The sequence below is a fragment of the Ornithorhynchus anatinus genome, chromosome 5, assembly GCF_004115215.2.
Source record: "Ornithorhynchus anatinus isolate Pmale09 chromosome 5, mOrnAna1.pri.v4, whole genome shotgun sequence".
Lineage (NCBI taxonomy): Eukaryota > Metazoa > Chordata > Mammalia > Monotremata > Ornithorhynchidae > Ornithorhynchus > Ornithorhynchus anatinus.
In genome coordinates this window covers 98,520,503-98,535,397 of record NC_041732.1, presented here as the reverse complement: position 1 = coordinate 98,535,397, position 14,895 = coordinate 98,520,503, and the positions used below count along the sequence as shown (strand labels likewise).

The 14,895-nt window shown below is 44.1% G+C and overlaps 1 protein-coding gene across 23 annotated transcripts in view; it reads right to left on the bottom strand.

Moving 5' to 3' along the window:
* Positions 1 to 230: 230 nt before the first annotated feature.
* Positions 231 to 14,895, bottom strand: part of EPB41L3 (erythrocyte membrane protein band 4.1 like 3) — a 177,744-nt gene continuing 163,079 nt past the window's right edge. For 9 of the 23 annotated variants that reach the window (XM_029064705.2, XM_029064701.2, XM_029064703.2 and 6 more), the window contains 8 exons: positions 8,742 to 9,473; positions 8,086 to 8,208; positions 7,140 to 7,514; positions 5,979 to 6,110; positions 4,787 to 4,885; positions 3,267 to 3,347; positions 2,865 to 2,981; positions 231 to 1,360 (listed from right to left, as the gene is read on the bottom strand). In XM_029064705.2, coding sequence (XP_028920538.1) covers positions 2,871 to 2,981; positions 3,267 to 3,347; positions 4,787 to 4,885; positions 5,979 to 6,110; positions 7,140 to 7,514; positions 8,086 to 8,208; positions 8,742 to 9,473 — 1,653 coding nt within the window. In that variant the 3' untranslated portion in view covers positions 231 to 1,360; positions 2,865 to 2,870. The other 14 variants (XM_029064714.2, XM_029064715.2, XM_029064716.2 and 11 more) reach the window with 4 other exon arrangements.

Genomic DNA, 14,895 nt, shown 5'->3' with positions numbered 1-14,895 from the left:
GTAATCAGGTTATCCCATGTGAGGCTCACAGTCTTACTCCCCATTTTACAGGTGAGGCAACTGAGGCACAGAGAAATTAAGTGACTTGCCCAAAGTCACCCAGCTGACAGGTGGCGGAATCGGGATTAGAACCCATGACCTCTGACTCTTAAACCTGTGCTCTTTCCACTGAGCCACGCTGCTCTGCTTTGAACATTTGCAATATCAAGACTCTTAGACACAGACCGATACCCATTGGAATGCTTTTATCACTTTTATTTCGCTATGCAGGAACATACATTCACCATGTATTGTGATGCAATCGACAGTAGAACGGAGAACACATCCTTGTCAATGGAGAGTTCGAACTCAACACTAAATCGTTTACAGTGGAAGTTCTGTACAGTTTAAGGCTTGGCTCTGAACTAAATCGTAAATGTCAACCAGATTTTGAAATGAAGCATATTTTTCAAATAACAGGAGGAAAAATCAATAAAAAAACCCCATAAACCAACAAGGTTATTCCAGAGTAAAAGCTTTGTAATGTTGTAAACTAAGGAAAAAACAGGCGTTCTGCCCCCCTCCCGTGCCCCCCTAAAATGACACAATTTACAGATTCAGTGACTTCTGAAGACTGGCTGGAAAACTTTCTGGATTTAACACAGAACAGTGTCAACAACTGAAAAAGAAAATCAGTGGAAAATTCTAAATCCATTGTGATTTTATAAGGTACTAAATCAGGGATACAAAGCACATTTTGTAAGCACTAAATATCGCCAGAGGATCAGGGATTCCCCATCGGTTATGGGGCAACTGTAATAAAACCGGATGAAACAAATACAAGATTCAAGTCGTTGACTGAATAAACTGTGTTATTGGCACATCTATTATGTGATAAAACATTATACACCGCATCTATACAGCTTCTAGCATTTTAGGGTAATTTTCATTTATCTGTAAACAAAAGGTTTGCCACCTAACAAATTGTAATTTGTTCCAACTTTAATAATGAACTGTGAAAGGCATGGATCGTTTATGTGTTACATGAGATCACGGTTTATATTGTTGGTTATGAACGTGCAGGTATAGCTGAAAACTAAGACGTCTGATGAAAATTAAAAATGCCATTTTTGTCATTTTAATCGTTGCTTCATGCAATATTGGGTTACTGATGCTGTATCGGATTGCTTTAGTATGGGAAAATCGCTTTGCAGTGTCTTTACGGAACGGCCAAGATCAATTCTTCTGGATTGAAACTGTCCACGGAAAGATACGAGTCAGTCGGGGTAGGACCTGGGGCTCCATTTTCAGCAGAGGGTTTTTTGTTTGTTTTTTTCCTAACTGTGGGCGTGACTGGATTCATGTGCCAGCTAAATTATTCCTGCAGGAAAGAGATTTAAGGAGTTAATGATGAGAAGAGAGCGGAGCGTTTTGGCTCAGATCGAGGTTGCCAGAGAAATCTTTCCCAGGCCATTCATTACGCATTGCATCTCTGAAAAAGACGACCGGGTCATTCCAGTATAAGTAACTGTTTGATGATATGCACTCTCTTAATTCATACATTGCTGCTCCAGTGACTGACTCACACCAAAAGGCTCGTTTCCATCCTCCAAACTCAATCCAAGTGGTCTGAAAACCCATTTTCGTTAGATTTCCTTCTTCTGGAGCCAGAAAACAAGAACCCTTTAAGAGATGTCACTCATCACACCGCATTTCTTATACCGGCGCTACAGGTTATTTTACCCCCGGTTAAGAAGCTGTTACCGAAACAGATCGCACGAGCAGCTACGTATCGGCATTCGGCATTCAAAGCGGCCTAGGGACGGTAGCGTTTGGAGCTCTTGCATAGCGGGTTAGTTGCATGACCAATTGGTGCACAGACAAGATGGACTCAAGCCCTGATGCTGGGGCTCACCACTGGGCTGGGAGAAAAACTGCCCTTTTCGAAAAATTCAGCGTGCTAAGGGGCTGAATCGTGATCTCACTCTGAGATTCAATGCCAACTCTAAAACACCCGAATCGAAAAGGCAGAAGATACCTCAACCGAGAGGCCAAACTGTCGGGAAAACACTAGCTGATCGAGCTGGGAAATAAAAATTTCAACTGAAATCTTTCATTCAGGCTTTTCTGGGTCCTTGAAGGATAAGTGGGTTTTTGTATTAAGTTTCCACAGGATTCTTTAAACACATGCAAAGGGCACCTTTTGGAATCATATCCTTCAGATAATGACAACAACAACAATCATAATAATAATTGTGGTATCTGTTAAGCACTTACAATGTGCCAAGCACTGTAGTAGGCGCTGGGCTGGATACAAGCAAATCGGGTTGGACATAGTTCCTGTCCCTCGTGGGGCTCTCAGTCTAAATCCCCGTTTTACAGATGAGGGAACTGAGGCCCAGAGATGTGAAGCGACTTGCCCAAAGCCACACGGCAGACATGTGGCAGAACTGGGATTAGAACCCAGGTCCTTCTGACTCCCAGGCCAGTGCTCTATCCACTAGGCCATGTTGCTATTGCACCCCGGGCCCAAGGAAGGTGGAATTTTGTGCCACCAGTGTAGGGAACGAGAGGAGTGCGTCCAAGCGTGGCAAACGAAAGGGCAGCCAGCAAACCCACCCAAGCAGATGCCGCTGTCTCTCTAATTCTCTAACTGGCAGCCCAAGCGATTGCTGGTCCAGAAGCCAAGGGCCACTTCCGCCACAGGAAATGAAGAAACCCCCCCCGGGGGCGGACCCTCCACGCCCTCAGTCACCAAGGGAGGTGCCAGTGAGAGAACCAAGAGGAGAAGGGCAAGGCCGAACGAGGAGTGGGCGCGGGGGGGAGAGGGAGAGGAGTCCCTGTGCCACATGCCCGCCTCGGCCACAGCGGGACAAGCCTCTTACCTGCCGTCAATCCTCTCCGTCTTCTGGGGTGATCTCTGTCTCTTTGTGTACCACTACCTTGGTCACTGACATGTCAGGGTGCTGCTCTTTGGCCTCTTTAATTGCCTGAGCCAGCGCCTATCCCCCGGGAGACCACAGGAGGGCAAAGACAAAAAGGAGGGTGGCAATGTGCATCATCAGAGGTGACGTGGAGATTCAATTCACGATTCGCAAGCGAGGAAAAGCGCTTAGGGTCTGAAAGACGCTATCCGAATCGTGGACACGCCTTCATTCAGGAGTGTGAGAGCAGGCCGGAATCAATGGCGGGGAGATGGGGGGGCGGGAAGGGGGGTCCCCCTTCTCAGGCCCAGGAGGTCTCTGAGGAACCCTTCGGGCCCGGCCTACCGGAGGAGACGAGCCTACCTGGTCGTGGTCGATATCCGCGTCTCCCGTGATGACTATCCGCTTCTCGATTCTCGTCTCGGAAATGCCTCCTTTCACAGTCTGAGGGAGGGACAGAATCCCAGTTGGTAAATGCAGCTATCTGAAGCGATCCCCGGTTCGGTGTATTTCTGAGGATTTACTATTTACTGAGGATTTACTGCTCAGAGAGGACTTGGGGAAGAGTACAATCAAAATGAAGGACTGAATTTTTAGGTCTGCCTCCTGTATTAGCAGGTCACTTCTTTGTTTTGTACTTTTCAGACGCTCAGTACAGTGCACTGGTTTGGAGCGGGCAGCACTATATTCAATTGTATTTATTGAGTGCTTATGGTGTGCAGAGCACTGTACTAAACACTTGGAATGTACACTTCAGCAACAGAGACAATCCCTGTCCAACAACGGGCTCACAGTCTAAAAAGGGGAGACAGACAACATACCAAAACAAGTCGTCAGGCATCAGTATCGTCAAGATAAATAGAATCATAGATATATACACATCAGTAATAAAATAGAGAAATAAATAATATATACAAAAATACACAAGTGCTGTGGGGAAGGAAAGGGGTAGAGCAGAGGGAGGGAATAGGGGAAACGGGGAGGGGCAGAGGGAAAGGGAGGGCTCAGTCTGGGAAGGTCTCCTAGAGGAGGTGAGCTCTCACTAGGTGCTATTACTATTTCAATAAGGCAGTAAGGGCAGGATATAGGAGTCTAAATCATGACATGAAACTGTCAAAGTATCAGTGTTTAGGATGTAAGCTCCAGGGGGCAGGAATTAGCCAATGTGGTTGTTCTACACAGAGCCCAGTAAAACTTCAATGAATATTCACTTACAATAACAAGGGCAAACAGAGCTTTAAGAAGGCTGTTCTATACAGGAAAGTAGTGCGGCCTATTGGAAAGAGCCCGGGATTGGGAGTCAGGACCTGGATTCTAATCCTGGCCCACGCCGCACATTTGCTGCGTAATCTTGGACAAGTCACTTAACTTCTCTGTGTCTCAGTTCCCTCACCTGCAAAATGAAGATTCAGTACCTGTTCTCTTTTCTACTTAAACTGTGAGTCCCATGTGGGACCTGATTAACCTGTATCTACCCCAGTGCTTAGTACAGTGCTTGGCACATAGAAAGCGCCTAACAAATACCACCACAATTTTATAGAGCTTACTAGCCAAATTTTAGGGTTTTAAGAGAGATTCCTTCTAGACTATGAGCCCGTTGTTGGGTAGAGATCATCTCTGTTGCCGAACTGTACTTTCCAAGGACTTAGTACAGTACTCTGTGCTCAATTAGTATGATTGAATAAATGAACCAATGAATGAATTTCTCTACAATAACAAAGGCATATAGGACTTTAAGAGTTGAGAAAAAGCCAGCTAGCTTGGGAGGCCCTATGTGATCACTCTTTAATGTCACCTGAAAAAGTTGATGGTATCCGCCACCACCCTTCCCCTTGGCCCCTTGTAGAGGAAGACCACCACAATTTTCCGGGGTTAAAACTTACTTTGGTGATATGCGTGGTAGTTGTAGTGCTGGTAGTTTCTGATGTGATAGTCTGGGCACTCATCAATACTCCTGGTTCAGAATCAACACTGGAATCAACCTAAAAAACCCGGACGAAGCAAAACCACACCAGAATTATTGGCCCGATACCTGAAACACTTGGACATGCCAATTGGGACAGTCCTGAAACAAATCCTGATTTATTACTTTTCAAACAGAAGCAAGACTTAAAAGAGGGGGCCAAAGGAGTTTAAGACTGCAGGGTGGCCTAGGGGAAAGAGCGCAGGGCTGGAAGTCAGGTGACTTGAAATCTAATCCCAGCTCCACCCCTTGCGGACTAGGTGACCATGGGCAAGTCACTTGATTTTCCTGAGCTTCAGTTTCCTTTTCTGTAAAATGCGGATTAAGTACCTGTTCTCCCTCCATTTTAGACGGTGAGCCCCATGTGGGACACGGTCTCTATCTGATTTGACACTAGTGTATCTACTTCAATGCCTGGCTCAGTGCTTGGCACACAGTAACAGATACCACAGTTATTATCAGATTTCCCTCCTTCTTATGCCGATTCCAAGGGGCATATCTTAGCCATCTAGCCGGACCTAACCAAGACGATTACAGCCTGAACTCCTCTAAGAACTTGAGTTTGACTTGAAAAAAAAAATTCTAGTTGCTGCATACCCCTTATCTATTACCTTAATTCCCACCTGGCTGGGTTGAGATGATTCTTCAAGCTCTATATAACCCATTCCTAGCTAAAGTGACTGAGCTCATCCAAAATCCAGAGAAGCGGAGGGGTCTAGTGGAAAGAGCAATGGGTCTGGGAATCAAAGGACCTGGATTCTAATCCTGGCTCTGCCACTTGTCTGCTGTGTGACCTTGGACAAACCACTTCACTTCACTGGGTCTCAGTTACATCAGTTACCTTAATGGGGATTAAGACTGTGAGCCCCATGTGGGACAGGGACGGTGTCCAACCTGATTATCTTGGATCTACCCCTGTGCTTAGAACAATTCCAAGCACGTAGTAAGATCTTAACAAATGCCAATTTTAAAAAATGACCATTAGTCCCGTGGGCTGCATTATCAATTAGGATTTTGCTATCCATCTACATTCCGCAGTCCAAGAAGAAACAAGACTGAATGATGAGGCACAGTTTTGGGGTCACAAAGCTGGCCTCTGCTGCAGCTCTTACCTGCGATGATTCATACGTAATGGTTTTTGTTTCTGTATGAACTACTGGCACTTCCTTGGTGGAAATCTCTAGCTTTACTCCACCCGAAGAAACGCTGCCAAAGGTGACGGATTCGGTCTTCAGAGTGGACGACTAAATCAACAGGAAAAAATTAGAGCACTTAATGCAGTTAACCTATGGCTACTTCTACTTAGAGCGGAAATAAACGGAAGTGTGCGGGCATTAAATGTGCACTGCATTGGATGAGGGGAAAACGATGTCCCCATGTTCTCTCCCAACGTCAGGATCCCGAATTAGCTGTTTGATCTCCGGGAGTGCTTCAGGCAAAGACAGGAATGACTGACCCCAGATGCACTGAAGACATCATCTTGTCCTTCCTCTCTGAACCCCACATCTCAGAAACAGGTCTGGAAGTCAGAGGACCTGGATTTGAATCAACTTGCACAACCTGGTGGTAAACTTCCCTGGGCCTCAGTTTCTTTATCTGTAAAATGGGGGTAAGGTACCTTTTCCTCCCCAAGGACCGTGAGCTCCAAGTGGGAGGATATGTGTCTGACCTCATTATTTTATATCAACCACAGCACTTAGCACTGTGCTTGGCACATAGTAAGCACCACACATATGCCTCAATAATGGTGGCAACAACCTCCTCTGGAGTAACATCTCAAGCCTTTCTGTCAAGTTCTCAGAGAGGAAGGACAAGAGACAGCCTCAGCAACACCCTCCCCCCCCTTACTAAGAGTGGTTCAGAAATCCAGGTAAAGGGGGACAAAGGAGCAGTCAGAATCACTCGGAGCAGGTTCTGGTGTTTTCAAGTCTTTCAACATTTGGGCGAGTGGGGTTTTTAAAGAAAGACCACCAGATGCTCTAAATTTAGGCTGCATCACTCACTCCATCCTTTTCACCAATTGCATTAACTACAAGGGAAAGGGCCCATCACCTCTCGGAGCCATAAATTACCATATTCGACCTACGTGCCACGTGTCAACAAATCCCGAAAACCCAGCAGTGAGCCCCATGACAGAAATGAGAGGAAGAGAGAAAAACTACTCTGAAGAGAAAACAAACTGATCTTCCCCAAGTGGGCCTATTAAACCTTTTTGAGGACACCAAAGTTGGTAGCCAGTGCACGAGGGATACGTTACCATTACTACAAGTTACCTCAAAATGAGGTCTTTGGTCCGACGTTTCAGAAACCGGGGCTGCCGCACTCGGCTCTGCCACTTGCTCAGGAGAAGCGGCAGGGATCTCTTCTGGTCTTAGGGCAGCTCTCTCGACCTCCTTTTTTGTCTCCTCTTTAGCCCCCTCAGTCGGCACTGGGCCCTCTTTCCCATCAATGCTAGGAGCGCCAGCCTGGGTGGTAGCATCCAAACCATCCAGGACCAGAGAGGAAGCATCGCCGCTTGCAGGCACGTTCATCATGTGTCTTTCTTCTACCACCACCGTTTCCCGCACCACCTTCTCCCCGATCAGCTGCTGGTGTTGCTGGGTTGTTTCGATCTTTGTTTCACCGGACCCCGTCGTGGTTTCCGTTCTCTGTGGGGGAAGACATCACTCAATCAGGGACGCTTACAACCAGAGGTATGAAATAAGTCTCGGTTTATCAGGACGCTTTATACTGGCGTCAAGGTTGAAATCCGGAGGTGAATATAGAAAGCACATGATAAGTCCCCGCTTTTCTCATCAGCCCCAACAACACCTGGCCCCCTTTTCTCACACCCAGGAAATCCAGGTGGTGACATGGCCATGGAAATAGACAATGCAATTAAAAAAAAAGCTCCAATAGAAGCATCATATCAGTATCCACAGCCTACTTAAAGCTCAACAACAGAAACCACCCAAATAAAAATGCACACACAAAATGATCCCTGCTGATGGCCCAAAGAGGATTCCCATTTTTTTTTAATGACATCTGTACTCGCAAAAGAGTTCTTTAGGAAACAAAGTAAATGAAAAGGCGTATGACAACAGCATCTATCATTTGCTTTCAAAACAGCCAGGGGCCACTCGGAAGGCAAAACCACTTGAACGTGCAAACAGAGAAAGAAAAGAAAAGTATCGCCAATGTCCGCAGTCCACAAATCCATAGAGGGAATCAAATGGCCACCTGAACCCAGTTCTGTGATGAAGTAGTGACCCCGCCTATGAATTCTGTTGGTTTCCTCGCAGACTCTATTAAACTGAAGATATCTGAACCATCCATGACTTTCTCACCGGAGGATTGCTTAGTCTAAGTGAAGAAAGAAATTCAGAGTCAACACAAGAGAGACAGAAGCAGATACACACACACACACACACACACGTGTTAACGTATGTACAAAACTAAGCAGACAGAAAGGGGAAAGGGAAGAAGAAAGAAATTGAAAGTCGGAGGTTGGTAACAGAAAAGAATGGGAAAATAAATTAGCCCAGATCTGTAGAGAACATAAGCAGTACTTTCAAAGCAAAGAGTTATTAGGATCAGGATACTATTAAGCCGACCTTGTTTTTGGTATTTTTTTTCCTTCATTGCAAGCCACAGCAGCAACACTGTATCTCAGACAGAAGAATCTTTAAATAAAATGGAAAAATCGAAAGCCTTATAACGCCTGCCCTGAACTGCAGCACTGACTCAACCATGAGAAAAAAAAATAAGCCGGGTTGGCTGCTGTCAACATAAAACCAAGCAGCAAGAGAAACGGAAAGACTTAGGGTGGCGGGGTATTGCTTCAAAAGTCATGCTTTAATCTTTAAACTGTGGCCCAAATCGAGGCCACTGGTTACCACGACTCGGGAGGCAGACGACTCAGTTACATAATGGGCAGTTGCCACGGTGAAGGGCTCCCGGGAGTATCTCCATTCAGATGGGCTCTTCTCTTTCTGCCCGAAGGCTGCCTCTTTCAGGGACTCGCCATCCTTCGTCTGCTCCATCCTGGTGAAGTGGACAGTGCCCAGCCCGCTACGGAACTCCAGATCCCGGTCGAGCCTCTGAGCCTTCTTCGCGCTCTCATCTTCTGGGCTCTGCAGCCGAGATTCTGCTTCTTTTATGGTGGCCAATGATTCTGACAATTTCCTTTTCGAGCTCTGGATCTCAGCTCCTCTCTTGGACTTGTCGTCAGAGATGACTTCCAGGATCTCAAACTCCGCCATGACCGGAGTGGTCTTAGCAGAATCGTACCTGCTCCGTTCCAACTTCTGGAGGGCTTCTCGGGAGGACGTCTGAATAGTCTTTTCACCCTCTTTAGCTTTGCCCGTCATGGTGACGATTTTTCCGGACACGGTATCGTAGGACTTGCCTAAAGTGTACATCTTCTGTTTAATCTCTTCTCTCAATCTCATTTCGCTCGTCAAATCATCAAAGCTCTGCATTTCCAGGGCATCGGATTTGAATATTTCAGCTGAGATATCATCGGCTTTACCGCTTAGGGTCATCACCTTGTAAGTCACAATGCTTTTCGATTCACCACCAACTACCTCAGAGGGTATTTTGTCTACAATAACCCAATCCTCTGCGCCCTATATTTGAAATATAAAGGCTAAATTAGAAGGTCTGAACACTCTTCTCATTTAGGAGCACTCAAATATGAATCCTTTAAGAAAACCATGATGACTTGAGATACTACCTTCATCACTATACAAATTATATACAGTCAAACAATGTTGCTGGCAGCAATATTATCAATCACATTTATTAAGCGCTTACCGTGTGCAGGACACTATACTAAGCATTTGGGAAAGTTCAACACAACAATATAACAGACACATTCCCTGCCCCTAACGAGCTTACAGTCTAGAGCAGGAGACAGACATATATATATAAGCATATGTGTATATAAATATACAGTATCTTAAATTATTTTAGCATTCCAGTTGAAAACTCTGCTTAGAAAAAAATTAGGAATTGCATACAAACACTTCCTTTTAGATGTTATCACTAGAGATTTTTAAAAAGCCTCATTTCAAACATGCCCGGCAGTAAAGTATGGGAGGGAGGATTTGATTTTAGGATTAATATCAGATTATTTTGCAACTCAAAATTGCATATTACTTGCATGTCTTGGCATTTGGCTGACATGATTATGAAAATACTTTGAAAAAACACCTTTCAGTGGGATTTTTTTTGAACAAGCTAGCATGTCTGGGTAAATTTTCCCTCAAAGATGAGCAAATGTTTCAATATATAGCAAAGGTACTAAAGTACCGCAGCTGCATTTATTTGCCTTTATGGAGTGAATTCAGGTCATGTATTTTATTTAAATATTCTGCTTATGGGTTTTGTTAGAGTCTCCATTTTCTTAGAGTCTCCATTTTCCAAAGGGCTAGGACGACTTGAAACAAGAACTTTTTTGTTTAATGGAGGGTTGCTACATCTTTTCAACCATCCATCTCATCACCAACCTCTTGTCCACATGTTGCCTCTGGCCTAAGCCCTCATTTCCTTTGCTCCCAGTCCCTTCTGTGTTGCCCCGATTTGCTCCCTTTATTCACCTCCCTATCCCCACTACCCTCAGCTCCACAGCACTTATGAACATAACTATAATTTATTTATATTAATATCCTTCTAGACTGTATGCCGACTGTGGATAAGGAATATTATTATTAGGGTATTTGATAAACACTTACTATGTGCCAAGCACTGTTCCAAGCACTAAGGTAATCAGGTTGGACAATCCCTGTGCCACACGGGGCGCACAGCCTTAATCCCCATTTTACACATGAGGAATGTGGCTGTTATAGTGTAATACTGTATTTTCCCAAGCGCTTAGTACAGTGCTCTGCAAGGAGTAAGAGCTCCATAAATATGAGTGATTGATTGAAATTCTCCTGAAGTTCCAGCAGAAGGCAGGAGGTTGAGACTGAGGGGCTTGCAGTTGCAGGGAGTTGTGTGAGTGCCACTGATATCCTGAGGAGGGCCTGACCCAGCAGGGAAGAGGCTTAAGCCAGAAGCTGTAGGCCCTTTGGAGCAGCATGGCTTAGTGGATAGAGACCGGGCCTGGGAGTCAGAAAGACCTGGGTTCTAACCCCAGCTCTGCCACGTGTCTGCTGTGTGACCATGGGCAAGTTACTTGGCATGTACATGGGCAAGTTACATAAGAAGTAGTGAGGCTTAGTGGAAAAAGCACAGGTTTGGTAGTCAGAGGTCATGGGTTCTAATCCCAACTCCTCCACCTGTCTGCTGTGACCTTGGGCAAATCACTTCTCTTTGCCTTAGTTACCTCATCTGTAAAAATGGGGATTAAAAAATGTGAGGCCTACGTAGGACAATCTGATGACCCTATATCTACCCCAACGCTTAGAACGTGCTCAACACTTAGTAAGCGCTTAACAAATACCATAATTATTATTATTACTTCACTTCTCTGGGCCTCAGTTCCTTCCTCTGTAAAATGGGGATTAAGACTGTAAACCCTTATGGGACAGGGACTGTGGCCAACTCGATTTGTTTGTATCTACCCCAGCGCTTATAACAGGGCTTGGCACATAGTAAGCGCTTAACAAGTTCCATAATTATTATTATTACGATAGGGGCTCGATTTTAAAATACATTATCGTAGATCCCTTTCAAATAGCCCATTGCTTAGTTTGAAGCCCCATCCACTCGGGAATTGAGTGGCATTTATCTAAACAACAGTCCTGGTTTTAATCAAATACATCAGGAATAACCTCTAGGGGTTGCTTGGGCAGTTTTCTGGGAAATGATTTGACGAGCAGTAACCAGACGCCACTTCACTAGCAACCTTGGGTAATGGAAAAACCAATAAGAACTGAGAGCTTCCGCCATCAATCAAGCCCGACTGAATTAACGCAACACTATTAAGGAAAGACATTACGATGACTGCAATGGATCATCTACACAGAAGTTTCAATTAAAATCATTATTCTGCAAAGGCAGGCCCAGGATGTCAGAAACACAGACACACACAGCTGAACCATCTACTAAGGGTGGATTACAACTGTGAAAGAAACTACAGGAGGCAAAATTTGGTAGCCACACTGTGTTTAGAGAAAGACTTACTTCCTGCTCCAGGGACTTAGCCAAAAAGTTACACTTACCTGCTTTTTTGGCATTTTAGCTATAGAATGGAATGGAAAATGAAAACTAAATTCTACATTGATGAGGCTGGTGTTTGCCTATGTGATTTCATTTGGAAAAGACCTTTTTTTCCACAAGAGACTCAACGAATGTATTATTTCCCCACTGCAAAATTATAAGTTTTTCATATATCTTTTTTTTTTCCTTTGGTCTGTTTGAATAAAGGAGGAATGGGTTGGAGAGGGGGAATTAGACAGTGTCCAAAAAGGAAAGTTAGAAAATGATTCTTATACTGTGCTATAAACTCTCATCTACTATACAGATTTTTTCCATACCATTAATTTGAGGACCCATACAGAATGAAACAGGTTGGGAAAAAATCACCTGGAATCCTCTGGAGTAATAATACTTATAATTTCCTCTTTAATTATGATTTTGTTTCAATCGATGGGAATATCAACAAGATTGGTAAATAGCGACTTGACATTTCAAACACTAGGCACTGTTTTTCCTTTTGCGCTTTATGATTGCCCAGCAAGAACTGCAGAAGTAGCAATTAAAGGTGCAAGAAATTCAAGGGGGAACACTTTGGAGGGAAAGAATGAGAGGTGATCTTCTCAACTACTTCAAAAGTAACCATTGCCCCTAACACATTATGTACAGCCTGGCCAATTGTTCTAAAAGAAGAGGAATTTAAATGTTCTTTCACTGTCCAAAAAGCTTTCACAAAAATAAAAACCTGGGCATACAAGGCTAATATGGTCTTCGATGACACGGTGAAAATAACCATTTTGGTAATCTAAGTTCTTCGCTGCCTGGACCACAAGTATCAAGTGTTAATTTCCAGATCAACACAGAAACCTTAGAGAAAGATATTGTGAGCTCCCTAAGGGTAGAGATGGTCTGTTTTCCCTCCTTTGTAAGGCCTCCCTGAACTCTGGTACAATGCCCTCAACTCAGCAGGCATTTAACAAATACTGAAAACAAACACGAAGATGCATGGTAGTTTTCAGTCTGCTTGAAAATAGCTTTCCCATTTCACTCCACTTTGGGATTTAATAGTAGAAAAGAAGGCAAATCACATGGAGTCTGAGAAGCAGTGTGGCCCAGTGCATAGAGCACAGGTCTGAAAATCAGCAGGCTCCACCCCTTTTTTACTGTGTGACCCTGGAGCAAGACACTTAACTTCTCTGTGCCTCAGTTTCCTCATATGTAAAATGGGGATAAAGACCAGAAGGCCCATTTTGGACACGGACTGTGTCCTCGACCTGAATAGTTTGTATCTATCCCAGTGCTTAGTACAGTGCCTGGCACATAGTAAGTGCTTAACAAATACCATAAAATAAAATAATCTGATGTAGATTTGCAGCCACATAGCACTTTGAACTGTATTCTTTTTAAATCCCAGGAAAGAGGATGATACCCAGTAACAGCACAGCCTAAATTTATAGATACAGAGTTATCTTTTGTATTTGAAGACACCACTGACAGTGAAGTTCACCATGTGTAGCTGAAAAGTTCCAGCAATATTTGCAACAGAAAAAGTTGTCCTTTGTTATACTGTTTGAGTCCAAATAGAAGGTACTCGGTTGAATCAAATGACTACACAGAAGGTGGACCAAAAATGTCTGTTTCCCTATACTAAACTGATCAAACCAAAGAGAAAGGGGAAGGAATGGGCTTTTGTTGTCACCGAATCCACCGTCAACAGGTACTACCCAAGTATGCACAGGTAAATATTGGAGGGGCAGGAAGAGCTAGATTTCAAAACAGAAATTGGCAGTTGTGTGGGAGCATTTCTCCTTGTTTCTCTAGTAGTTGGAAATTCATGGAGGTCAAGTGGGAAAAATCCAACCTTTCCAATGCCACCATGAAACCAGGCATTCCTGAATGTGCCTGCTGAAAAAAACTAAGGTTCTAAATGTTCTCCACAACAAAACCCTCACCCCTACCAATCCTGAAGTTGCTCATAAATCCACAGGTTTAGTGCAAATGCATGGAGCTCATGAAGATTCAGTTGCAGGAGATACAACCAAAACATCCCTGAGGGTCGCATACTGTAAGCTCCTGCTGAGAGCTATTAAATCTATCAATCATATTTACTAAATGAATATTGTGTGAGGAGCACTGTATCAAGCACTTGGCAAAGTACAATATAACAGAATCAAAGGACCTGATCCCTGCCCACAATGAACTAGCACTTTATACAGGGCTCTTCAAATAGTAAATGCTCAATAAATACCATTGATTGATTAAAAAGCAAGAGTGCTTCTGTTCCTGAAATGCTCCATCTCCAGATGCCGTCAAAGGGATTGACTGAGATCACATAACTACTCTGTGGCCAAGAGGAAAAGTGTGGCCTGGTGGATTGAGCACAAGCCTGGGAGTCAAAATGATCTAGGTTCTAATCTCAGCAACACCACTTGTCTGCTGAGTGACTACAGATATGTCAGTTAACTGCTCCGTGTCTCAGTTCCCTTATCTACACAACAGGGATTAATAACGTGAGCCCCATGTGGGACATGGACTGTGTCCTACATGATTGGCTTCTATCTATTCCAGCACTCAGTATAGTCCCTGGCACATAGTAAGTACCATGGGGAAAAAAAAGTTTCTTCCCACGTGAGTTTCTTCCTGCGTGTTTATCCATTGCCTATTTTTAGAGGCTCCGAAAGACTCTTCCAATTGAACAGACTAGGATAATTAGACATTAATTAATAAGATCATCCTCTAGATTATGAGATCATTGAGGTCAGGGAATTTGTTTGTTATAGTATCCCAAGCACTTAGTACAGTGCTCTGCACACGGTAAGTGCTCAGTGAATTCAACTGTCATATTTAAAGGGAAGCTAAATGGGCCAACATGGGAGGGCACTGGAAAACTGGTTTCACCCTAAAAAATGA